Source organism: Macaca thibetana, chromosome 19, assembly GCF_024542745.1.
Source record: "Macaca thibetana thibetana isolate TM-01 chromosome 19, ASM2454274v1, whole genome shotgun sequence".
NCBI lineage: Eukaryota > Metazoa > Chordata > Mammalia > Primates > Cercopithecidae > Macaca > Macaca thibetana.
In genome coordinates, this window is record NC_065596.1 from 35,406,718 (window position 1) to 35,430,437 (window position 23,720).

The 23,720-nt window shown below is 49.9% G+C and overlaps 1 protein-coding gene across 3 annotated transcripts; it reads right to left on the minus strand.

Moving 5' to 3' along the window:
- Nucleotides 1–1,841: 1,841 nt before the first annotated feature.
- Nucleotides 1,842–23,226, minus strand: NLRP7 (NLR family pyrin domain containing 7). 3 transcript variants are annotated; one of them, XM_050771671.1, is made up of 11 exons: nt 22,917–23,226; nt 21,033–21,107; nt 20,497–20,571; nt 18,447–20,025; nt 16,487–16,684; nt 14,213–14,383; nt 12,413–12,583; nt 11,133–11,303; nt 8,983–9,150; nt 6,093–6,263; nt 1,842–2,199 (listed from the first exon to the last, which is right to left on the minus strand). In XM_050771671.1, exons 1-11 carry the CDS (start codon nt 23,191–23,193, stop codon nt 2,067–2,069), a joined length of 3,189 nt encoding a protein of 1,062 aa, XP_050627628.1. In that variant the 5' UTR covers nt 23,194–23,226; the 3' UTR covers nt 1,842–2,066. The 3 variants fall into 3 exon arrangements, with proteins under 3 accessions (XP_050627628.1, XP_050627629.1, XP_050627630.1); XM_050771672.1 differs by lacking the exon at nt 21,033–21,107 and having other exon boundaries at nt 22,917–23,223; XM_050771673.1 differs by lacking the exon at nt 6,093–6,263 and having other exon boundaries at nt 22,917–23,223.
- Between the last annotated feature and the right edge of the window lie 494 nt (nt 23,227–23,720).

A 23,720-nucleotide genomic window follows, 5' to 3' on the forward strand; every position in this document is an offset into this window, starting at 1 on the left:
TGTGCCTGGAACCGTGACAACTTCCCCCATATCCTTTTTTTTTTTTTTTTGAGACCGAGTTTTGCTCTTGTTGCCCAGGCTGGAGTGCAATGGTGTGATCTCAGCTCACCACAACCTCCACCTCCCAGGTTCAAGCGATTCTCCTGCCTCAGCCTCCTGAGTACCTGGGATTACAGGCACGCACCACCACGCCCAGCTAATTTTGTATTGTTAGTAGAGACGGGGTTTCTTCATGTTCAGGCTGGTCTCGAACTCCCAACCTCAGGTGATCCACCCGCCTCGGCCTGCCAAAGTGCTGGAATCACAAGCGTGAGCCACCGCACCCAGCCTGACAACTTGTCATTCTTAAGGAAAATTGTGGAGTGGCTTCTATGCATTTTATATGAATGACCAAATACAGGGTGTGGAAAAGCTGTGTTTGCCATGGCAATGAGAAGCAGAGAGAACCGGGGAGGCGAGAGACAGAGACATACAGAGACTCCCAGAGACAGCCACACAGACTCACACAGAAACAGACAGACAGGCTGGGTGCGGCGACTCACACCTGTGATCCCAGCGCTCTGGGAGGCCGAGGCGGGTGGATCACCTGAGGTCAGGAGTTCGAGAACAGCCTGCCCAACGTTGTGAAACCCTCTAGAAAGAGTACAAAAAATTAGCCGGGCATGGTGGCACATGCCTGTAATTCCAGCTACTCGGGAGGCTGAGGCAGGAGAATCTCTTGAACCCAGGAGGCGGAGGTTGCAGTGAGCCGAGATCACGCCATTGCACTCCAGCCTGGGGAACAGAGAGAAACTCCGTCTCAAAAAAAAGAAAAAAAAGAAAGAGACAGCCAGAGAGACACATACAGAGACAGAGATACAGAAACGCCCAGAGACAGACGCACAGACACACACAAAGAGACAGACACACACACAGAAACAGCGATAGAGACACAGAGAGAGAGAGACAAAAAGAGATACAGAGAAACAGAAAGACACACACACACACACACAGAAAGTAGGAGCCGGCCCGTAGGAGCCAGGCAGAGCCAGTGTGAGGCAAGGCCATCTTCTGAATTAAAGGCAACAGTGCCTGGAAGCTTGTTTCGTGGGTAACAGGATGGATTAGAACAGGGTTGGCTGCCCGTGGCCCTCAAGCTGTTTCTGGGAAGCCTCCGCAGGTGTGAGCCAGGCCCTTGGCACGGATCATCTGCACTGCTTCCGTGTACAAAGGCACAGCTGAGAGCTGATGAGAGACCACGGGGCCCACGGTGCCAAGCATATTAACTATCTGGCCCGTTTGTCAACGCGTGGGTTAGGATATGATCAAATAAGTCACAAAGACACACTGATCACATAGATGCAACCAGACAGTTAGTAAACTAGACCAAGGGGTGCCTGAGTTAGAGAAAAAAAGAAATAGAAGAATCAGGCCGGGCGCGGTGGCTCAAGCCTGTAATCCCAGCACTTTGGGAGGCCGAGACGGGCGGATCACGAGGTCAGGAGATCGAGACCATCCTGGCTAACACGGTGAAACTCCGTCTCTACTAAAAAAAAAATACAAAAAAACTAGCCGGGCGAGGTGGTGGGCGCCTGTAGTCCCAGCTACTCGGGAGGCTGAGGCAGGAGAATGGCGTGGACCCAGAAGGCGGAGCTTGCAGTGAGCCGAGATCCGGCCACTGCACTCCAGCCTGTGTGACGGAGCAAGACTCCGTCTCAAAAAAAAAAAAAAAAAAAAGAGAAATAGAAGAATCAACAGAATCGTCCCTGAACTTCTCAGCAATACTTCTTCCTAGACTAAGCACAGAGTAGCATGTTTATGGCAGGTTTACCCTTGAGCATGTCAACAAACGCAGCTGCAACGAGAGTGCTCACTTTATTATCCCTGTGAGAAGGTGCGTAGTGTGATGTGAAGGGGGTGTGTGACTTGTGCAGAATCTCCCACAAACAGTGAGAAAACCAGTGTCAAATTTGACATCTTGACACAGACTCTAGTGTTAACACGTGACCCTCTGACCTTCATTCACAAAATATCTTGGAGACCAGATTCCCGCTTCCTGTGTAATTCGTAGAGCGATCCCAGGCTGCTCAGCAAAAAAAGTCACAGCACGCAGGTGCCGTTGCCCCGGAAGCATTGCAATCAATTGTCAGCTTAGGATTCTTTTCTTTCACTTCCTCCAACAGCTTCTTGATTTCCAAATTAGTTTCATAGGTCTTCAACCTGCAGGGATCAGAGAACACAAATGTTCCCAGGGCGCCTGTAGTTTCATTGTCCCAAGAAATTCATTCTCAACTACCCAGGATGCCTGAACATCTGTCTTCAAACACTCAAAGCAGGAAACGTTTTTGGGATTTTTGGGGGGACAGGTTCTGGCTCTGCTCTGTTGCCCAGGCTGGGGTGCAGTGGTGCCATCTTGGCTCTCCGCAACCTCCAGGTCCCAGGTTCAAGCGACTCTCATGCCTTAGCCTCCTGAGTAACGGGGATTACAGGTGTGCACCATCACGCTTGGCTAAGTTTTGCATTTACAGTAGAGACGGCGTTTCGACATGTTAGCCAGGCTGGTCTCGAACTTCTGGCCTCGAGTGATCCGTCCACCTCGGCCTCCCAAAGCCATGGGATTACAGATGTGAGCCACAGCACCCAGCCAGAAACATTTTCTAAAAAGAAATTTAGACCCACACAATGGGGATCCTTGTAAGTCTAAGAAAAAAGATTATGGCCAGGCACGGTGTCTCACACCTGTAGTCCCAGCACTTTGGGAGGCCAAGGCTGGCAGATTGCTTGAGCTCAGCAGTTCAAGACCAGCCTGGGCAACACAGCAAAACCCTGTCTCTACCAAAAATACAAAAAGTTAGGCAGGAATGGTGATGCATGCCTATAGTCCTAGCTACTCGGGAGGCTGAGGGAGGAGGATCACTTGAGCCCAGGAGGCGGAGGTTGCAACAAGATAGAGATTGCCCTACTGCACTCCAGCCTGGGTAACACAGTAAAACATGTCTTTAAAAAAATAAATTTGAAAACTAGATAATCAGGCCGGGGCATGGTGGCTCATGCCTATAATCCCAGCACTTTTGGGAGACTGAGGCGGGCAGATCACCTGAGGTCAGGAGTTCGAGACCAGCCTGGCCAACATAGTGAAAACCCGTCTCTACTAAAAATACAAAAATTAGCTGGTCGTGGTGGCAGACACCTGAAATACCAGCTACTCAGGAGGCTGAGACACGAGAATCACTTTGAACCTGGGAGGTGGACGTTGCAGTGAGCCAATATCGTGCCACTGTGCTGCAACCCGGGTGACAGAGCAAGACTCTGTCTCCTTGGCCGGCCGTCGTGGCTCACGCCTGTAATCCCAGCACTTTGGGAGGTCAAGACAGGCAGATCACGAGGTCAGGAGTTTGAGAACAGCCTGGCCAACATGGCAAAACCCTATCTCTACTAAAAATACAAAAACTGGCCAAGCATGATGGCTCACGCCTGTAATCCCAGCACTTTGGGAGGTCAAGGCAGGCAGATCACCTGAGATTGGGAGTTCAAGTCCAGCCTGACCAACATGGAGAAACACCATCTCTACTAACAATACAAAAAAATTAGCCAGGCATGGTGGCCCATGCTCACAATCCCAGCTACTCAGGAGGCTGAGGCAGAAGAATAGCTTGAACCTGGGAGGCTGAGGTTGCAGTGAGCAGAGATCGCACCATTGCCCTGCAGCCTGGGCAACAAGAGTGAAACTCCGTCTCAAAAAAGTAAAATAAAATAAATACAAAAATTAGCCGGGCACGCTGGCACGCGCCTGTAATCCCAGCTACTCAGGAGGCTGAGGCAGGAGAATTGCTTGAACCCGGGAGGCAGAGGTTGCAGTGAGCTAAAATTGCACCACTGCACTCCAGCCTGGGCAACAGAGCGAGACTCTGTCTCAAACCAACAAACAAGAAAAAGACTCCTTCTCCAAATAGATAAATAAAAACTAGTGGCAAATCAAACCTTCAGTAGAACTAAGAGAATGCCAGAGTGAACCCCAGGGTTAATCATAGCAAACGTGGCTCTAACATGATAGCAGCATGCAACCCTGTGCATGTGAACATGAGGGGTGGTCATTGTAGAGGCACTGGCTTGCTATGTTGCCCAGGCTGGTCTCAAACTCCTGGCCTCAAACGATCCTCCCACCTTGGCCTCCCAGAGGAGGAACTGAGGAATGAGAACAGAAATAACATCCAAAACATATGACACAAGAGACCACAGGGTTAGAGATGTGTCACCAATAGTCCTTGGTGGCATTACAGACCATGGTCCCACTAGCAAGAGAAGCGTGACACTGTATAGCTAACTTTCATGATATACCCCTAAAATCTTAACCCATTTATGCCAGAGGTTACAATTATTTGAACTGCAGACATGTGTGAAAAATCGTACCTTGGCAATGACCTTGAGCAGGATATAAATAACTCCCACATGCTTAGCATTCCAATAATGGAACACTAGACATCGTTAAGCAGTTTAAATGTGTATCATCTCTACAACTAAACTCTTGAACAAGACAAGTGGGCTGTGCACAGTGGCTCACGCCTATAATCCTAGTGCTTTGTGAGGCCAAGACAGGAGGATCGCTGCCAAGGCTGTTCTCAAGCCAGGAGTTTGAGAACAGCCTTGGCAACATAGCTACATAGTACAGCAGAGCAAAACATTGTCTCAAGAAAAGGAAAGGAAAGAAAAGGGAAAAGGGAAAGGGGAAAGGGAAAAAGAAAAAGGCAAGAAGAAACTGAGGTAGATTATGTCAAAATAAGTCATTGATACGGTGGCTCAAGCCTGTAATCCCAGCACTTTGGGAGGCCGAGATGGGCGGATCACGAGGTCAGGAGATCGAGACCATCCTGGCTAACCCGGTGAAACCCCATCTCTACTGAAAAATACAAAAAACTATCCGGGTGAGGTGGCGGCGCCTGTAGTCCCAGCTACTCAGGAGGCTGAGGCAGGAGAATGGCGTGAACCCGGGAGGCGGAGCTTGCAGTGAGCTGAGATGGTGCCACTGCACTCCAGCCTGGGCGACAGAGCGAGACTCCGTCTCAAAAAAAAAAACAAAAAAAAGTCATTGAAAAGATATACATGGTTCACAATTAAGGGAACATCTGTAGGATGATCTTCTGAAAAGCTAAGACCCAGGACAACTCTGGGAACTACCTATTTTTGGATGTAGCGATGAGGGGGGTGTGTGTGCGTGTGTACGCTCATGCACACACATACACTCAAGCTTCCAGTCTGTACTCCAGGATGATTTAAACTGTCAGTATGCCAAGTACTAAGTGTTTGGGGGGAATGTTGGACAATATTCAATTCACAGAGCATTTTACAGAAGTATCTAATTTTTAAATTATCTCCTAAGCTAGGAGTGTGCTATAGAAAGATGCCTTAAGTTGATTCCTACAAAGAGTGCACCCACTCCCAAAAAACCGCTCTTCTCTGCATGGGAAATTCACCATGTGAAACAGCCATCCCAGGGCTGGGTGTGGTGGGTCACACCTGTAATCCCAGCACTTTGAGGGGCTGAGGCGGGTGGATCACCTGAGGTTGGGAGTTTGAGACCAACCTGACCAACATAGTGAAACCCTGTTTCTACTGAAAACTACAAAAATTGGCCAGGTGCAGTGGCTCATGCCTGTAACTCCAGCACTTTGGAAGGCCAAGGCAGGCAGATCACCTGAGGTCAGGAGCTCAAGACCAGCCTGGCCAATATGGTGAAACCCTGTCTCTACTAAAAGTACAAAAATTAGTCGGGCGTGGTGGCAAGCGACTGTAATCCCAGCTACTCAGGAGGCTGAGGCAGGAAAATCACTTGAACCCAGGGAGCGGAGCTTGCAGTGAGCCGAGATCGCACCACTGCACTCCAGCCTGGGCTACAAGAGCGAAACTCCGTCTCAAAAAAAAAAAAAAAAAAAGAAAAAAATACAAATATTAGCTGGACATGCTGGCGTGCCTGTAGGCCCAGCTACTCAGGAGGCTGAGGCAGGAGAATTGCTTGAACTTGGGAGGCGGAGGTTGCAGTGAGCCAAGATCGCGCCACTGCACTCCGGCCTGGGTGACAGAGCAAGACTCCATGTCAAAAAAAAAAAAAGCCATACCTGAGTGTCTTCAAGGATCCAGTTCTTTGTCTTAGAACCCTAAAGAGCTGAATTATCCCACTCTTCCACAAATGATTCTGGCCCAGGTCCAGAGTTTCAAGCTTCTGATTGCTGATGAGAGCAGATCCAAGATGCTGACAATAGAAAGGCATGAGGGAGCAGCTCCAGAGGCTGTTGAAGAAGAACATGGAAACCCGTGCATTCACTGAGCAGGTAGTGGCCAGATGCCATGGCTCATGTCTGTAATCCCAACACTTCAAGAGGCCAAGGCAGGTGGATCACTTGAGGCCAGGAGCTCGAAACCAGCCTTGCCAACATGGTCAAACCCCATCTCTATTAAAAATGCAAAGATGAGGCAGGGTGTGGAGGCAGGCACCTGTAATCCCAGCACCTTGGGAGGCTAAGGAAGGTGGATCACCTGAGTTCAGGAGTTTGAGACCAGCCAGGCCAACATGGTGAAACCCCATCTCTACAAAAAATTAGCCACACATGGTGGTGAGTGCCTTTAATGCCAGCTACTTGGGAAGGTGAGGCACAAGAATCACTGGAGCCTGGGAGGCAGAGGTTGCAGTGAGCCAAGATCGTGCCACTGCACTCCAGCCTGGGCAACAGAGTGAAACTCCATCTCATAAATAAATACATAAAACGAAAACACAAAAATTAGCCAGGTATGGTGTTGCCACCTGTCATTCCAACTACTCGAGAGGCTGAGGCAGGAGAATTGCTTGAACCCAGGAGGCAGAGGTTGTAGTGAGCCGACATATCACCACTGCACTGCAGCTTGGGTGGAAGAGTGAGACTCGGTCTCAAAAAAAAAAAAAAAAAAAAGGAACATTTGTGCTGGGAATCCAGTACTGAGGAAATGCAGAGAGGAGTGAGATGAAGAAATCCTCAGAGTTTATTTTAGTGACAGCAGACAGCAGACATCCGGATGTGTTCTATTGCAGACAATGGATGATGGTATTAAAATAAACAGGGTAGAGGTAAGTCAACCAGAGAGGCACTGGCTAGATTTATGCCAGTCATTTAAGTTCTCTCTGGGAAAGTGATATGAGGGAAAAAACTGAAGGATGTTAGATCGTGAACCAGCTTGCTAATTGAGGGAAGGAATCTTGTCAATAAAATACTGAGCTAGTAAGAAAGTAGAATGATTTTGGCTCATAACTGATAAGACGAGACCATAAGGCCCTGTAGGCCACTGTAAAAGCCTTAGATTTTTTTTTTTAAGACAGTTTCGCTCTTGTTGCCCAGGCTGGAGTGCAATGACGTGATCTCAGCTCACTGCAACTTCCGCCTCCCAGGTTCAAATGATTCTCCTGCCCCAGCCTCCGGAGAATCTAGGATTACAGGCACAAGCCACCAGGTGATCCACTACTTTATTTGCACTGAGCTTTTGAGTCTTTGGAAATAGTAAGGTGTCACGGTCTGGCTTGCAGCTTGAAATGTTCCTCAGGGTGATGGGTTAAGAAACTTCAGGAGGACAGGAACAGTGGCTCATGCCTGTAATCCCAGTACTTTGGGAGGCTGAGGCAGGGGGAATCACTTGAGGTCAGGAGTTGGAGACCAGCCCGGCCAACATGGTGAAACCTGGTCTCTACTAAAAATACAAAAATTAGCTGGGCATGGTGGTGCACCCCTGTAATCCTAGCTACTTAGCTGAGGCAGGAGAATCGCTTGAACCTTGGAGGCTGAGGTTGCAGTGAGCCAAGATGGCACCACTGCACTCCAGTCTGGGTGACAGAGTGAGACTTCGTCTCAAAGAAGAAAAAAAGTACCCTGTGTTCTCGTGTTTTTTTTGTCTCTACAGCAAAGCTAAGTAATAATGACATGATGCAGATTCTCTTCTCATTAGGATTGCAGATTCTAGTTGGAAAATATGGTGCATCCAAGGATACAACTGACAAGCTTCGGAGAGAGAAGTGATAAACAGCTCACTGTTCCATTTGTGGAGGCTTTGCATTTCCTGGGGTGGTATCCCATCTCCAGTTCCCTGGTTTATGAGCTGGGGCAGGCTCACGGCTTCCTGATTACTGGATCCCAGCAGAAGCAGCCATGTTCCTGAAGTCCAGGTCACTGGGGGCCATTCTCACCTATTTCACTTCTCCAGGCCCTCTACATGACTTTGGAAGTGCCCACCCACCTATATTCAGTTTCTGGAGGGGTTTGATCTTAAAACTGGATCCAAAGTGATACAGTCTGAGATACTGAAAACATAGAAATTGACCGGGCGTGGTGGCTCACGCCTGTAATCCCAGCACTTTGGGAGGCCAAGACAGGCGGATCATGAGGTCAGGAGATCCAGACCATCCTGGCTAACACAGTGAAACCCCATCTCTACTAAAAATACAAAAAATTAGCTGGGCGTGGTGGCGGGCATCTGTAGTCCCAGCTACCCAGGAGGCTGAGGCAGGAGAATCACTTGAACCTGGGACGTGGAGGTTGCAGTGAGCCAAGATCATGCCATTGCACTCCAGCCTGGGCGACACAGCGAGACTCTGTGTCAAAAAATAAATAAATAAATAAAACAGAAATTAAGGATTTCCAGATTTTGAAAAACTTTAAAAACGAGGCCGGGCGTGATGGCTCATGCCTGTAATCCTAGCACGTTGGGAGGCCGAAGTGGGAGGATTCCTTGAGTCTCCGAGTTCAAAACCAGCCTGGAAAAGATGACAAGACCTCATCTCTACAGAAAAAAGTTAGCTGGCCATGGTAATACATGCCTGTAGTCCCAGTTACTCAGGAGGCTGAGGTGGGAGGACCGATCAAGCCTGGAAGACTGAAGCCGCAGTGAGCTGTGATCACACCACTGCACTCCAGCCTGGGGGACGGAGCAAGACCCTGTCTCAAAAAAAAAAAAAAAGAAAGAAAAAAGAAAAAGGAAATTGCCTACCGTAGGTGTTTTAGGTTACAGTTTGGATTCTCTAACGCCTGACAGAGAATCCACAATCCACGAGCTATCTGGTTGAGACTCAAGTCCAGGTTTGTGAGGCTGCAAGCTTCTTGGAGTGCCTCTGAGAGATATCTACAGCCACGCTTGGTTATGCTGCATTGCTGTAACCTGCAGGATAATCAAAGGAAGAGAAGCCTGTTACCGTCTGGCTAATGCCCTGTGACGTAGTTATTTCCAGCACTGTATACCTTCCACCTTGAGCTGTCTACTTGCAGGTGGGCTTGTACATAAAAAGCATGCAAATGGCCCAGTGCAGTGGCTCATGCCTATAATCCCAGCAGTGGGAGGCCGAGACGGGTAGATCACTTGAGGTCAGGAGTTCAAGACCAGCCTGGCCAACATGGTGAAATCCCATTTCTACTTAAAAAAAAAAAAATACAAAAATACAAACATTGGTCCAGACACAGTGGCTCAAGCCTGTAATCCCAGCACTTTGGGAGGCTGAGACAGGCAGATCACCTGAGGTCGGGAGTTCGAGACCAGCCTGACCGACATGGAGAAATTCCGTCTCCACTAAAAATACAAAATTAGCTGGGTGTGGTGGCCCATGCCTGTAATCCCAGCTCCTCGGGGGTCTGAGGCAGGTGAATCACTTGAACTTGGGAGACGAAGGTTGCGGTAAGCAGAGATTGCGCCATTGCACTCCAGCCTGGGCAACAAGAGTGAAACTCTGTCTCAAAAAAAAAAATATATATATATATATATATATACACATACACACACACACACACACACACGCACACACACACAGAGACACACATATACATATACACAAAAATTAGCCGGGTGTGGTGGTGCACGCCTGTAATCCTAGCTACTCAGGAGGCTGAGGGTAGGAGAATTACTTGAACCCAGGAACCAGAGGTTGCAGTGAGCCAAGATCGCACCACTGCATTCCAGCCTGGGTGACAGAGTGAGACTCCATGCCAAAAAAAAAAAAATCTCAGAAATGAACACTAGCTAGAATTTCTGAACAGGAATAGTTCTTCGACACTACGCAATCTCTTGAATATTGTTCTAACCACGATCTTAATGTGAACAGATAACTCAGGCCGGGCTTCTACCCATGTAACAAGATTCAGCCAACAACAATTCATGGGTCAATTCCAACCTGCCACCTATGTTTTTATAAATAAGGTTTTTTGGTTGAGTTTTTTTTTATTTTTTTCTTGAGACGGAGTCTCGCTCTGTTGCCCAGGTTGGAGTGCGGTGGCGCGATCTCAGCTCACTGCAGGCTCTGCCTCCGGATTCAAGCGATTCTCCTACCTCAGCCTTTTGAGTAGCTGGTACTACAGGCACGCACCACCAAGCCTGGTTAATTTTTGTATTTTTTAGTAGAGACAGGTTTTCACCATGTTGGCCGGGTTGGTCTCGAACCCTAGGTGATTTGTCCGCCATTCACCACCTGTTCCCCAATAACCTATGGAAATAAAAATTTTACAAAAGGTGTCACTGGCCCTACCATGTAACTTAATCAACCTCCAATAGCAGGCAGTGCTATGTCATATGAATTTGAAAGAACACACACAAAGCATCAGATCCAAGAACCAATTGCCCATCTCAAATCTTCCTTCGTAGCAGGAAGAGGTTCTGCAGACATGCAAATATTAGCATGCTTCTACCTGTATCTGCCTGTTTTTGTTGTTTTTGAGACAGAGTCTCGCTCTGTCACCCAGGCTGGAGTGCAGTGCTGAGATCTTGGCTTGCTGCAACCTCCGCCTTCCGGGTTTATGCCATTCTCCTGTCTCAGCCTCCCAAGTAGCTGGGACTACAGGCACCCACCACCATGCCCGGCTAATTTTTGGTATTTTTAGTGGATACGGGGTTTCACCATGTTAGCCAGGATGGTCTTGATCTCCTGACCTCGTGATCCACCTGCCTCGGCCTCCCAAAGTGCTGGGATTACAGGCGTGAGCCACCGTGCCTGGCCTCTGCCTATTCTTTAATTCTTATCAAGTTCTTAAAAGTTACATTTGAAATGAATTAACCAGTACTTTCTTCTCTCTCCTGCTGGAATTCACTCGCATGCACACGTGCGCGCACACACACACACACACACACACACACACACAGAGCCAGCAGAGACTTACACCAAGGCCTGCAGTTTACACTCAGGGTAACTCAAGCCCTCACACAGAAACTTCACCCCTGTATCCCCGATGGGGTTCTTGGCCAAGCACAGGTGTGTCAGCTGCTGGCTGACAACCAAGACAGCAGCAAGGTCCTTGCAGCTGGCTTCTGTAAGACGACAGTTTTCTAACCTGCAAAAGTATGAAACAAATGGTAAAAGGATGAGAACATTTCCACAACTCCAACCTGCTTGGCGATGTCCACATGCTAGGGTCCTCAGCTTCAGCCCTCCCTGTTCATCCCCTGCTTTTTTTTTTTTTTTTTTTTTTGAGACAGAGTCTCACGCTGTTGCCCAGGCTGGAGTGCAGTGGCGCGATCTCGGCTCACTGCAAGCTCCGCCTCCTGGGTTCACGCCATTCTCCTGCCTCAGCCTCCTGAGTAGCTAGGACTACAGGCGCCCGCCACCGCGCCCGGCTAATTTTTTGTATTTTTAGTAGAGATGGGGTTTCACTGTGGTCTCGATCTCCTGACCTTGTGATCCGCCCGCCTCGGCCTCCCCAAGTGCTGGGATTACAGGTTTGAGCCACCACGCCCGGCCTCATCCCCTGCCTTCTGTCCTGTGCAAGTCATCACGGCCACGAAAGACCAGAAATGCGAGAAGGCCAAGATGTAGCGGTCCACCTGGAGCCGTCACAGGACACAGGTGTTGTTTGTTTTTGAGATGGAGTCTCTTGCTCTGTCACCTAGGCTGGAGTGCAATGGCACAATCTCAACTCACTGCAACTTCCACCTCCCAGTTCAGGCAATTCTCCTGGCTCAGCCTCCTGAGTAGCTGGGATTACAGATGTGCACCATCACGTCTGGCTGGTTTTTTTTGTTGTTTTGTTTTGTTTTGAGACGGAGTCTCGCTCTGTCGCCCAGGCTGGAGTACATTGGCGCTATCTCGGCTCACTGCCAAGCTCTGCCTCCTGGGTTCACACCATTCTCCTGCCTTAGTCTCCCGAGTAGCTGGGACTACAGGCGCCCGCCACCGCACCTGGCTAATTTTTTGTATTTTTTAGTAGAGATGGGGTTTCACCATGTTAGCCAGGTTGGTCTCGAACTCCTGAACTCAGATGATCCGCCCACCTCAGCCTCCCAAAGTGCTGAGATTACAGGCAGAGCCACCATGCCCAGCCTGAAGCAGGTGTTTATGTCAGCGAGAGGTGCCATGTGGGTGGCCCAGCAAGTCAGGTGTTACCCTTTCTCTTCTATGGCCCCAGAGCTAAACCGGAGCTGCCCGTGGGAAGAGGAGACTTACGACAACATCTGTAGGAAGTGTTTTGGGTGTGTCATGGTCTTGTACAGCAACTTGGCACCCTCGTCCAGGAGCACACTGGCTGAGAGGTGCAGGTGCCTCAGGGACTGGTTGGCTTTGAGGACATAGAAGAAATCAACCCACTGCTCCGAGGTGGCACAGTGACCTCCCAACCTGTGAAAAGCGTGGGAAAAGTCATTCTTCTGGGAGGACAGAGTATAACCTATCAGCTTTTTTTTTTTTAGGGGGGACAGTTTCACTCTGTCAACCAGGCTGGAGTGCAATGGCGTGATCTCACCTCACTGCAGCCTCCACCTCCCGGGTTCAAGCAATTCTCCTGCCTCAGCCTCCCAAGCAGCTGGGATTACAGGCACACGCCAATTTTTGTATTTTTAGTAGAGATGGGATTTCACCATGTTGACCATGCTGGTCTTGAACTCCCGACCTCAGGTAATCCACCCACCTCGGCCTCTCAAAGTGCTGGGATTACAGGTGTGAGCCACCACGCCCGGCTCAGATCAGCTTCTTCTGCTTCACTTCCCAAAACGTACGTCTTTGGTTTATCTCATTCTACTCATGTCTCCAACCCTGGCCTGAATTATTGGAGAGATCTAATCTTTCCTCTGCTCTTTCAAGTATCCCCATGGCCATTAGAGTAACATCCAGCCACATCTCCAAGAGACTGTAATACAATTCTGTGCAATGTTTCACCAAAATGGCCTGTGTGGATGATTTTGTAGGGAGCAAAAAAAATTTTTTTGAGACAGGATCTCGCTCTGTTGCCCAAGCTGGAGTGCAGTGGCATGATCACAGCTCACCACAACCTCTGTCTCCTGGGCTCAAATGATCCTCCCAACCTCAGCCTCCAGTGTAGCTGGGACTAGAAGGGGCAAATTGATGCTTAATACTCAAAATAAAAATTTTATCCTGGCCAGGTGCAGTGGCTCATGCCTGCAATCCTAGCACTTTGGGAATCCGGCCGAGGCAGGTGGATCACTTGAGGTCAGAAGTTCAAGACCAGCCTGGCCAACGTGGTGAAACCCCGTCTCTACTAAAAATACAAACATTTGTTGGGCATGGTGGTGCATGCCTGTAATCCCAGCTACTCGGGAGGCTGAGGCAGGAGAATCGCTTGAAACCCAGGAGGCATAGGTTGCTGTGAGCCGAGATCGCAACACTGCACTCCAGCCTTGGCAACAAGAGTAAAACTCTGTCCCCCCAAAAAAAAAAAAAAAAAAAAAAAAAAACAAGATTCTCATAGAAGTGCAGAGAAGGTTGCATGCTCCATATGAGTACCTAACTCCTGATGATCTGAGATTGATGAGCCATTCACCTCAGACTCCCAAAGTGCTGGGATCATAGCACTGCATAGGGCTCAGGCACCAACAATCAGCTTCAGTGCCCGATGATCTGAGATTGAACAGTTTCATCCCAAAACTACCCCAAACCTCTGTCTATGGAATAATTCTCTTGCACAAAATCGGCCCCCATTGCACAAAAGGCTGGGGGCCGCTGCTCTCCATCCCAACATGTAGGCAAGCTGCAGTCAGGAATAGCACGTCCCTAGAGCCGGAACACAGCACAGAATTCGGGGGGTTTCTTTGCATCGAGAGCTGGTTAGGCGACGCAGAAGCCAAGCTGGCGGGGTAAAGAGGAGAGGCTGACTCCCCACACAGGCCTGTTTGAGGAATACATTCCCCGTCTGGGACGGCATCCAAAGTGGTTACCCTTTTCCCTAGATCCCCCGGCAACGCGGGGCAGTGGACTCTGGGTACTGGGGAGAGCGGAGACCGTGAGACCCACCTCAGGTACTGCAGGTTGCATTTGTGATTTCTGAGCAGATCACACAGCAGCAGCAGCATCGTGCGTTCCCACTCGATGTGCCCCTCCAGGGTCAGGTGTGTGAGGGTCCTCTTCCCAATGAAAGCAAGACAGAAGTCCCGGTAAGCAGTGTCAGGGGTGACATTTTTAATCCTAGGGAAAAGCAGAAGAGATTCCACTTTGAGCGAATAATCCTCACATTGTGTAGAGACATGTATAAACGAAAAGCTGTTCCACATTTAGAAACTGTTAGAAGTTCTTGGCCAGGCACGGCGGCTCGTGTCTGTAATCCCAGCACTTTGGGAGGCTGAGGCAGGAGGATCACCCGAGGTCAGGAGTTCGAGACCAGCCTGGGCAACATGGTGAAACCCCAGCTCTACAAAAAATACAAAAATGAAGGCCAGGCGCAGTGGCTCACGTCTGTAATCCCAGCACTTTGGGAGTCTGAGGCAAGAGAATCACTTGAGGTCAGGAGTTTGAGACCAGTCTGGGCAACATAGTGAAACCCCAACTCTACAAAAATACAAAAAGGCCGAGCGCAGTGGCTCACGTCTGCAATCCCAGCACTTTGGGAGGCCGAGGCGGGCGGATCATGAGGTCGGGAGATCGAGACCATCCTGGCTAACACAGTGAAACCCCGTCTCTACTAAAAATACAAAAAATTAGCTGGGAGTGGTGACGGGCGCCTGTAGTCCCAGCTACTCGGGAGGCTGAGGCAGGAGAATGGCATGAACCTGGGAGGCGGAGGTTCCAGCGAGCCGAGATTGCGCCACTGCACTCCAGCCTGGGCGACAAAGCAAGACTCCATCTCAACAACAAAAATACAAAAATTAGCGGGGGCCGAGACAGGCAGGTCACCTGAGGTCAGGAGTTCAAGGCCAGCCTGACCAACATGGTGAAGCCCCGTCTCTACTAAAAATACAAAAAATTAGCTGGGTATTATGGTGGGTACTTGTAGTCCCAGCTACTCAGGAGACTGAAGCAGGAGAATGGCGGGAACCCAGGAGGTGGAGGTTGCAGTGAGCCGAGATCACGCCACTATACTCCAGCCTGGGCGACACAGCACAACTCCGTCTAAAGAAAAAAACACTCAAGCAGCAGAGGATCAGGATAAACAACTAATGGATACTAGGCTCAATACCCGGGTGATAAAATCTGTACAACAAACTCCCATGACACACGTTTACCTGTGTAACTAACCTGCACTTGTACCTACTTTTTGGTTTGCTTTGGTAACAAACCAAAAAAAAAAAGATAGCTGGGCCAGGCATGGTGGTTCATGCCTGTAATCCCAGCACTTTTGAAGGCCAAGGCGGGTGCATCACCTTAGGTCAGAAGTTTGAGACCAGCCTGGCCAACATGGAGAAATTCCACCTCTACTGAAAACACAAGATTGCACCACTGCACTCCAGCGTGGGTGACAGAGTGAAATTCTGTCTCAAAAAAAAAAAAAGAAAAGAAAAAAAGAAAGAAAGAAAAGAAAAGAAAAAAACATAGCTGGAAAATCCCCAAATCCATGGAGATGAAACAACACATTTCTAAATTTTTTTTTTCTTTTTTTTTTTTGAGACGGAGTCTCGCTGTGTCTCCCAGGCTGGAGTGCAGTGGCGTGATCTCGGCTCACTGCAAGCTCCGCCTCCCGGGGTCACGCCATTCTCCCGCCTCAGCCTCCCAAGTAGCTGAGACTACAGGCGCCGCCACCACGCCCGGCTAGTTTTTTGTATTTTTAGTAGAGACGGAGTTTCACCATGTTAGCCAGGATAGTCTCGATCTCCTGACCTCGTGATCCACCCGCCTCGGCCTCCCAAAGTGCTGGGATTACAGGCTTGAGCCACCGCGCCCGGCCACATTTCTAAATTTAAAAAAAAAAAAAAAGTGCAAGAAGCTGAGTCGGCCGGGCGCGGTGGCTCAAGCCTGTAATCCCAGCACTTTGGGAGGCCGAGACGGGCGGATCACGAGGTCAGGAGTTCGAGACCATCCTGGCTAACAAGGTGAAACCCCGTCTCTACTAAAAAATACAAAAAACTAGCCGGGCGAGGTGGCGGGCGCCTGTAGTCCCGGCTACTCGGGAGGCTGAGGCAAGAGAATGGCGTAAAAACCCGGGAGGCAGAGCTTGCAGTGAGCTGAGATCCGGCCACTGCACTCCAGCCTGGGCGACACAGCGAGACTCCGTCTCAAAAAAAAAAAAAAAAAAAAAAAAAAAAAGAAGCTGAGTCATGGTTCAGGGTCTCCCCTGCAAGATGAGTTTCTGCTTACTCCACTTTCTGCAGATGGCAGGTGCTACGGGTTATGTGGTCACAAAGAATCCGCACAGAAGAGTCGCTCAGGAAGCTTTGTTTCACTTCTAGAAACTTCAGATTGCTGTTTGAGCTGAAGAGAGAGCAGAAATCCGTCCAGAGGCGAAGAGAGCGAAGATCCTGCTGAGCCCAGCTGGGAAGCGTTACGTAGGTGCACCTGCGGGAGAACACACGTTCGTCTCCTATGCCTAGTACCTGCGTCGGGGGACGGGGGTCTGCAAACCACACTTCAATGGCAAAAACCACAATTACTTTTGCACCAACCTAAAACAGTGTCTATAGTAAGCAATATTGAATCACATACTTTGCTAGGAGTATAGATCTTAAGTTTTACAAAAAAATAGCCAGGTGTGGTGGCTCACACCCTCCTTGGCCTCCCAGCACTTTGGGAGGCCGAGGCGGGCAGATCACAAGGTCAGGAGATCGAGACCATCCTGGCTAACACAGTGAAACCCTGTCTCTACTAAAAATACAAGAAAATTAGCCGGGCGTGGTGGCGGGCGCCTGTAGTCCCAGCTACTCGCGAGAGAGCTTGCAGTGAGCAGAGATTGAGCCACTGCACTCCAGCCTGGGTGACAGAGCAAGACTCCGTCTCAAAAAAAAAAAAAAATTCCCTCCCTGCCATTGTTATATATGAAACGGCTCAAGTGTTTGGGGATATTCAGCACCATTCCCACCTGAAAACTAAACACTTAAAAGTCGGTCTTACCGCCGGGCGCGGTGGCTCAAGCCTGTAATCCCAGCACTTTGGGAGGCCGAGACGGGTGGATCACGAGGTCAGGAGATCGAGACCATCCTGGTGAACACAGTGAAACCCCGTCTCTACTAAAACTACAAAAAACTAGCCGGGCGAGGTGGCGGGCGCCTGTAGTCCCAGCTACTCGGGAGGCTGAGGCAGGAGAATGGCGTGAACGCGGGAGGTGGAGCTTGCAGTGAGCTGAGATCAGGCCACTGCACTCCAGCCTGGGCGGCAGAGCGAGACTCCGTCTCAAAAAAAAAAAAAAAAAAAAAAAAAAAAAAAAAAAAAAAAAAAAAAAAAAAAAAGAAAAGTCGGTCTTTTAAGCCTCAATTCCTGGCCGGGCTGAGTGAGTGAAGACAGGTGAGGGGGAAGGAGGTGGTGCAGCAGACCAAACAGTGCAGACAGGCCGGGTGCAGTGGCTCAGGTCTGTAATTCCAGCAATTTGGGAAGCCGAGGCGGGCAGATCATCTGAGGTCAGGGTTTCAAGACCAGCCTGGCCAATGTGATGAAACCCCGTCTCTACTAAAACTACAGAAATTAGCTGGGCGTGGTGGCAGGCGGCTGTAGTCCCAGCTACCAGAGAGGCTGAGGCAGGAGAATCGCCTGAACCTAGGAGGCAGAGGTTGCAGTGAGCCATTGCACTCCAGCCTGGGGAACAAGAGCAAAACTCTGTCCACAAAAAAAAAAAAAAAAAAAAAAAGCCCCAATTCCTAATTGCCAAATCGCATCTCTGTATTGAACTGTGAAACTGGAAGAAAGTCCAGCCATGGCCAGGCGCGGTGGCTCACGCCTGTAATCCCAGCACTTTGGGAGGCCGAGGCGGGCGGATCACAAGGTCAGGAGATCGAGACCACGGTGAAACCCCGTCTCTACTAAAAATGCAAAAAATTAGCCGGGCGCGGTGGCGGGCGCCTGTAGTCCCAGCTACTCGGGAGGCTGAGGCAGGAGAATGGCGGGAACCCGGGAGGCGGAGCTTGCAGTGAGCCGAGATCGCGCCACTGCACTCCAGCCTGGGCGACAGAGCGAGACTCCGTCTCAAAAAAAATAAATAAATAAAAAAAATTAAAAAAATAAAAAAATAAGAAAGTCCAGCCAGAGGGAAATTGTGACCGTCAGCCACAGGGCACAGGAGACGCCAGCCTCTTCCTAGTGGAGCGTGGGTTGGGAAAACAGTCCTTACCTCTCAAATTCAATGTCTGCTTCGAAATCCACGTAATTCTCCAGGAACACCCCCTTTGCTATCTGCAGTGAGACTTTCTCCAAGTCTCGACAATGCTTCAGGCTGAAGGAACAGTGCATCATTTCAGAAGTATTTGTCAAGTTAATAGAAATTTTCTTGAGCGGGGCCACCACCACCTTCGCCAGCTCCTCCTCCTGAGACTCGTACAGGCAGCACAAGACCTCCTTCAGGTCTGTCATGGATAAGGGCTTATCGGCATGAAGACTGGCTTTGCATCGCAGCAATTCCTGTTTGATCTCCGGTGACATCCGCCAGCCAAAAGTGGCCTCCAACTCCTTGACTCTCTTCTCATTAGCCAGGCCGAACAAGAAGTGCCCTACTTGGATCAGGTCGGGGTTCTTGAGTCTTTCTTCTTCGGAAAGCAGCTTCTGCACGTCCCCAATGTCCCAGGCATGGCCGTCCCTGTCCTCCTCCTCCTCCTTCTCCAGGGCGTAGAACAGCGCAGTGAGAAACTGCTGGAAGCTGAGGTGGATGAAGGAGTAGCAGCCTTTGGAGACTCTGTCCTGGCGGAGGATGTCTAGGTCCAGGAACAGGCGGAGGTCGGACTCCTGCACCCCAGCGCTTTCCAGGTCCTCTCCGTGGAGCACGGACATCTGCGCCCACAAACCCTGCGCGGCCAGGAGGCTCAGCGCCCGCAGCGCGCCCCGGAGCTGTGCGCCCTGCGGGAACTGGCTGCAGAGGAAGCGCAGGAACAGCCCCGTGCTGGTGAGGCAGGTGGGGGCCGGGTCCTCCCCCTTCTCCATCTGCAGCTTCAGAGTCGTGCACACGATCCAGCACACCGCGGGCGCCGAGCCCAGCTGGAACAGGGCCGCGTTGCTCCTCATCAGCTCAAAGGCACGCATGGCTTGGTCCTCGTCTCCAAAGTGTCTCAGGAAATAGGCCCTCCTGTCCTCCTCCAGGAACCCCTCCACCCTTATGTAGATGGGCTGCTGCACCAGGAGCTGGAGGTCCCTCAGGGCCCTGGGCCGCGTGGTGACCAGCAGGGTTGCCTTGGGTAACATCTTCCTCTTCAGCAAACTCCCCAGGAGGACCGGCACCGGCTTCTGCTGCTCCCAGTCCCCGCAGATGTCCTGGATCAGCGCCCCAGGTGGGACTTTCAGCTCATCAAGGCCGTCGACCACGAACAGGATTCTCTGTGCTTGGGCTAGGATGCTTGGAATGTCATCCTGCAATTCAGGCCAGTCTTTGGAGATCAGCTCTGCAAAACTGCACGGGCCCATGCGGCTGAGCTCCTTGCAGCTGAGGTAGAAAGCGTATCTGACAGTCGGGCTGAGGTTGCAGTCTGTCCAGTCCAGCATACACTTTTCGGCCAGTGTGGTTTTCCCCACGCCCGCGGGGCCGTGCAGCACCACGGTGTAAGGTGTTAGCTTCCTCGGTGTTCTGGGATTCAAGAATGGAATGAACCGTTGGTTTCTCTGAATGACGTCGTCATGGAAACTGTCCATGTCTCCTTGCCAAAAGGTGTTCTTCCAGACCAAAGATTGTTTCTGCACTGAATTTCTCCGTCCCTCCTTTTCACCTGCAGTGACAGCCCACAGGACAGTTGAGGTTGATGATTACACTCTTCTGAAAATAACTTTGCCAAGTACCAGAAATGAGGGCCGGGTACGGTGGCTCACGCCTGTAATCCCAGCACTTCGGGAGGCCGAGGTGGGTGGATCACTTGAGGTCAGGAGTTCAAGACCAACCTGGCCAAGATAGTGAAACCCCGTCTCTACCAAAAATACAAAACATTAGCTGGGGGTAGTGGCGGGCGCCTGTAATCCCAGCTACTCAAGAGGCTGAGGCAGAGAATTGCTTGAACCCGGGAGGCGGAGGTTGCAATGAGCAGAGATGGAACCACTGCACGCCAGCCTGGGGGACAGAGCAAGATTCCATCTCAAAAAAAAAAAAAAAAAAAATACCAGAAATGAAGAAAACCAGGAAAAAGTAATGCACCTTGCACGCTCTCAAACACCACACTCATGACCACACGACCATATTTACCCACCTGGCTTTTCTAACTCTGAGTCTTCTTCTGCATCTCCCAGCTGAGGGTTATCTATTTCTTGCACCTGTCCGGCCTCTGTAAAATACTTAGATGTAAGCCTGACACAGCAATTTGCACTGCGTAAATCAGACATTATTATACATAAAGTGTCAGCTGGGCGTGGCGGCTCACGCCTGTAATCCCAGCACTTCGGGAGGCCAAGGTGGGTGGATCACTTGAGGTCAGGAGTTCAAGACCAACCTGGCCAAGATAGTGAAACCCCGTCTCTACCAAAAATACAAAACATTAGCTGGGGGTAGTGGCGGGCGCCTGTAATCCCAGCTACTCAAGAGGCTGAGGCAGAGAATTGCTTGAACCCGGGAGGCGGAGGTTGCAATGAGCAGAGATGGAACCACTGCACGCCAGCCTGGGGGACAGAGCAAGATTCCGTCTCAAAAAAAAAAAAAAAAAAACCAGAAATGAAGAAAACCAGGAAGTGATGCACCTTGCACGCTCTCAAACACCACACTCATGACCACACGACCATATTTACCCACCTGGCTTTGCTAACTCTGAGTCTTCTTCTGCATCTCCCAGCTGAGGGTTATCTATTTCTTGCACCTGTCCGGCCTCTGTAAAATACTTAGATGTAAGCCTGACACAGTAATTTGCACTGCGTAAATCAGACATTATTATACATAAAGTGTCAGCCGGGCGTGGCGGCTCACGCCTGTAATCCCAGCACTTTGGGAGGCTGAGGTGGGCAAATCACAAGGTCAGGAGCTCAAGACCAGCCTGGCCAATGTGGCAAAACCCCATCTCTACTAAAAATACCAAAAAAAAAAAAAAAATTAGCCAGGTATGATGGCACAGGCCTGTAATCCCAGCTACTCGGGAGGCTGAGATAGGAGAATCACTTGAACCTGGAGGCGGAGGTTGCAGTGAGCTAAGATCTCACCACTGCACTCCAGCCTGAGTGACAGAGCGAGACTCTGTCTCAAAAAAAAAAAAGTGTCAAATATATACACATATATTTACAGATGGGGTCTCGATATATTCCCTAGACTGGATTCAAACTCCTGGATTCAAGCAATTCTCCCACCTCAAGACTCCTAAGTCGCTGGGACTACAGGAACACATCACTGCCTTTGGCTCAAATATTCTTTTTTTTTTTTTTTTGGTCCTATTGGCCCCACCCTTGTAACCTCATTTCATCTTTACTCCTGAAGTCCTATCTCCAAATACATAGTCACATGGCAGGTGGGGAGGCGGTTAGAGCTTCAGTAAAAGTTTTCTGGACACAATTCAGTACCTGGTTTAGAAGATTGTCTGGTTTTTTTTTTCTCTCTAGAATAACTAGCATGTTATTTCCTGACAAATAGAAACTCGAATCTTTCCCGCATTTAAAAATAGAACAACTTGCTTCTTCAAAAACACAGAATTACCATATGACCTAGCAATTTTGCCCCCACAGAACAGAGTCAATAGGTATCCTTCCAGACCAAAGATCGTTTCTCCGTAATGTTTCCGGAGGAGGCGGAGGTTGCAGTGAGATTGCGTCACTGCACTCCAGCCTGGCGACAAAGCAAAACTCCATCTCAAAAAAACATAAAATAATAAAAAATTATTCCAAAACAGTGTTTAAAAGCATGCTGCCAGACATGGTGGCTCACACCTGTAATCTCAGCCTCTTGGGAGCCTGAGGCAAGAGGCCCAGGAGTTCGAAACCAGCCTCATCAACATAGCAAGACCCCATCTCTACAAAAGAGAAAAAAAAATTAGCTTGGAAGGCTGAGATGGGATGATAGCATGAGCCCAGGAGTTGGAGGCTGCAGTGAACCATGATCGTACCACTGCACTCCAGCCTGGGCAACAGATTGAAATCCTGTCTCGAAGGAAAAAGAAAAAAATGCTGAGCCAAGCACAGGACAGGTACCTGTATCTCCAGCTACTCAACAGGCTGAGGCAGGAGGATTGCTTAAGGCAAGGCGTTTGAGGTTGTAGTGTACTGTGATTATGGCTGTGAAGAGCCTGGGCAATGTAGCAAGACCACATCTCTTAAAATATGCTAAAAATGCAAAACAGGTAATAGGAAAGTTAAGATCATGAGTATATGTACAAATCTATCTAATTTTTTTGAGTCTCACTCCGTTGCCCAGGCTGGAGTGCAATGGCACTATCTCGGCTCACAGCAACCTCCGCCTCCCGAATCGCAGGGATTACACACACCCACCACCCCGCCACGCCTGGCTAATTTTTGTATTTTTAGTAGAGACGGGGTTTTACCATGTTGGTCAGGCAGGTCTCAAACTCCTGACCTCAGGTGATCCCCCCCTCCCACTCAGCTTCCCAAATCGCTAGGGTTACAGGCATGAGCCACCGCACCCGGCCAGGGCTCCTTCTTTGTTACAAATGACCAGGACACCCCAGGTTCTACTTACCCAGCATCTCAGACTTTGCCATCTTACACAATTCTGTGAGGTTCATCTCTTCCAAGACAGTCACAGTTGCACTCCTTATCCAATTTTCTGAGGACGTGTGGATTAGAATTTCTGCCAGCTTCTTGCCGTCAGCCTCTTCCACCTCAGACCATGGGGCCTTCTGCAGCACGTCTTCCAGGGGAAGAGCCCTTAAGAGGGATTTGAAACTCTTTAATTCATCCTCGTTCAGCTGCTCCAGAAGGGTCTGCAGCGTCCACTCGAGCTGTGGCGATGTCATAGTGCTCCACGTATGAGACCTTAGGTTAAGGCTGAAGAACTGGGAGAAAAAAGAAACAACAGTTCATGGCCGGGCGCGGTGGCTCACGTCCGTCATCCCAGCACTCTGGGAGGCCGAGGCGGGCAGATCATGAGGTCAGGAGACGGAGACCATCCTGGCTAACACGGTGAAACCCCATCTCTACTAAAAATACACACAAAAAAAAAAAATTAGCCGGGCGCGGTGGCTCACGCCTGTAATCCCAGCACTTTGGGAGGCCGAGGCGGGCGGATCACAAGGTCAGGAGATCGACACCATGGTGAAACCCCGTTTCTACTAAAAATAGAAAAAATTAGCTGGGCGCAGTGGCGGGCGCCTGTAGTCCCAGCTACTCGGGAGGCCGAGGCAGGAGAATGGCGTGAACCCGGGAGGCGGAGCTTGCAGTGAGCCGAGATTGCGACACTGCACTCCAGCTTGGGCGACAGAGCAAGACTCCGTCTCAAAAAAAAAAAAAAAAAAAAATTAGCCAGGCGTGGTGGCGGGCGCCT

Excerpts from the sequence above, each read along its gene's own strand:
- NLRP7 (XM_050771671.1), bottom strand. The coding sequence starts at position 23,193 with ATGACATCGCCACAGCTCGAGTGGACGCTGCAGACCCTTCTGGAGCAG. Across the intron at positions 20,572-21,032 it reads CTCAGAGTTAGCAAAGCCAG|AGGCCGGACAGGTGCAAGAA; the intron begins GTGGGTAAATAT and ends AGTATTTTACAG. Across the intron at positions 11,304-12,412 it reads CACTTCCTACAGATGTTGTC|GTTAGAAAACTGTCGTCTTA; the intron begins GTAAGTCTCCTC and ends ATACTTTTGCAG.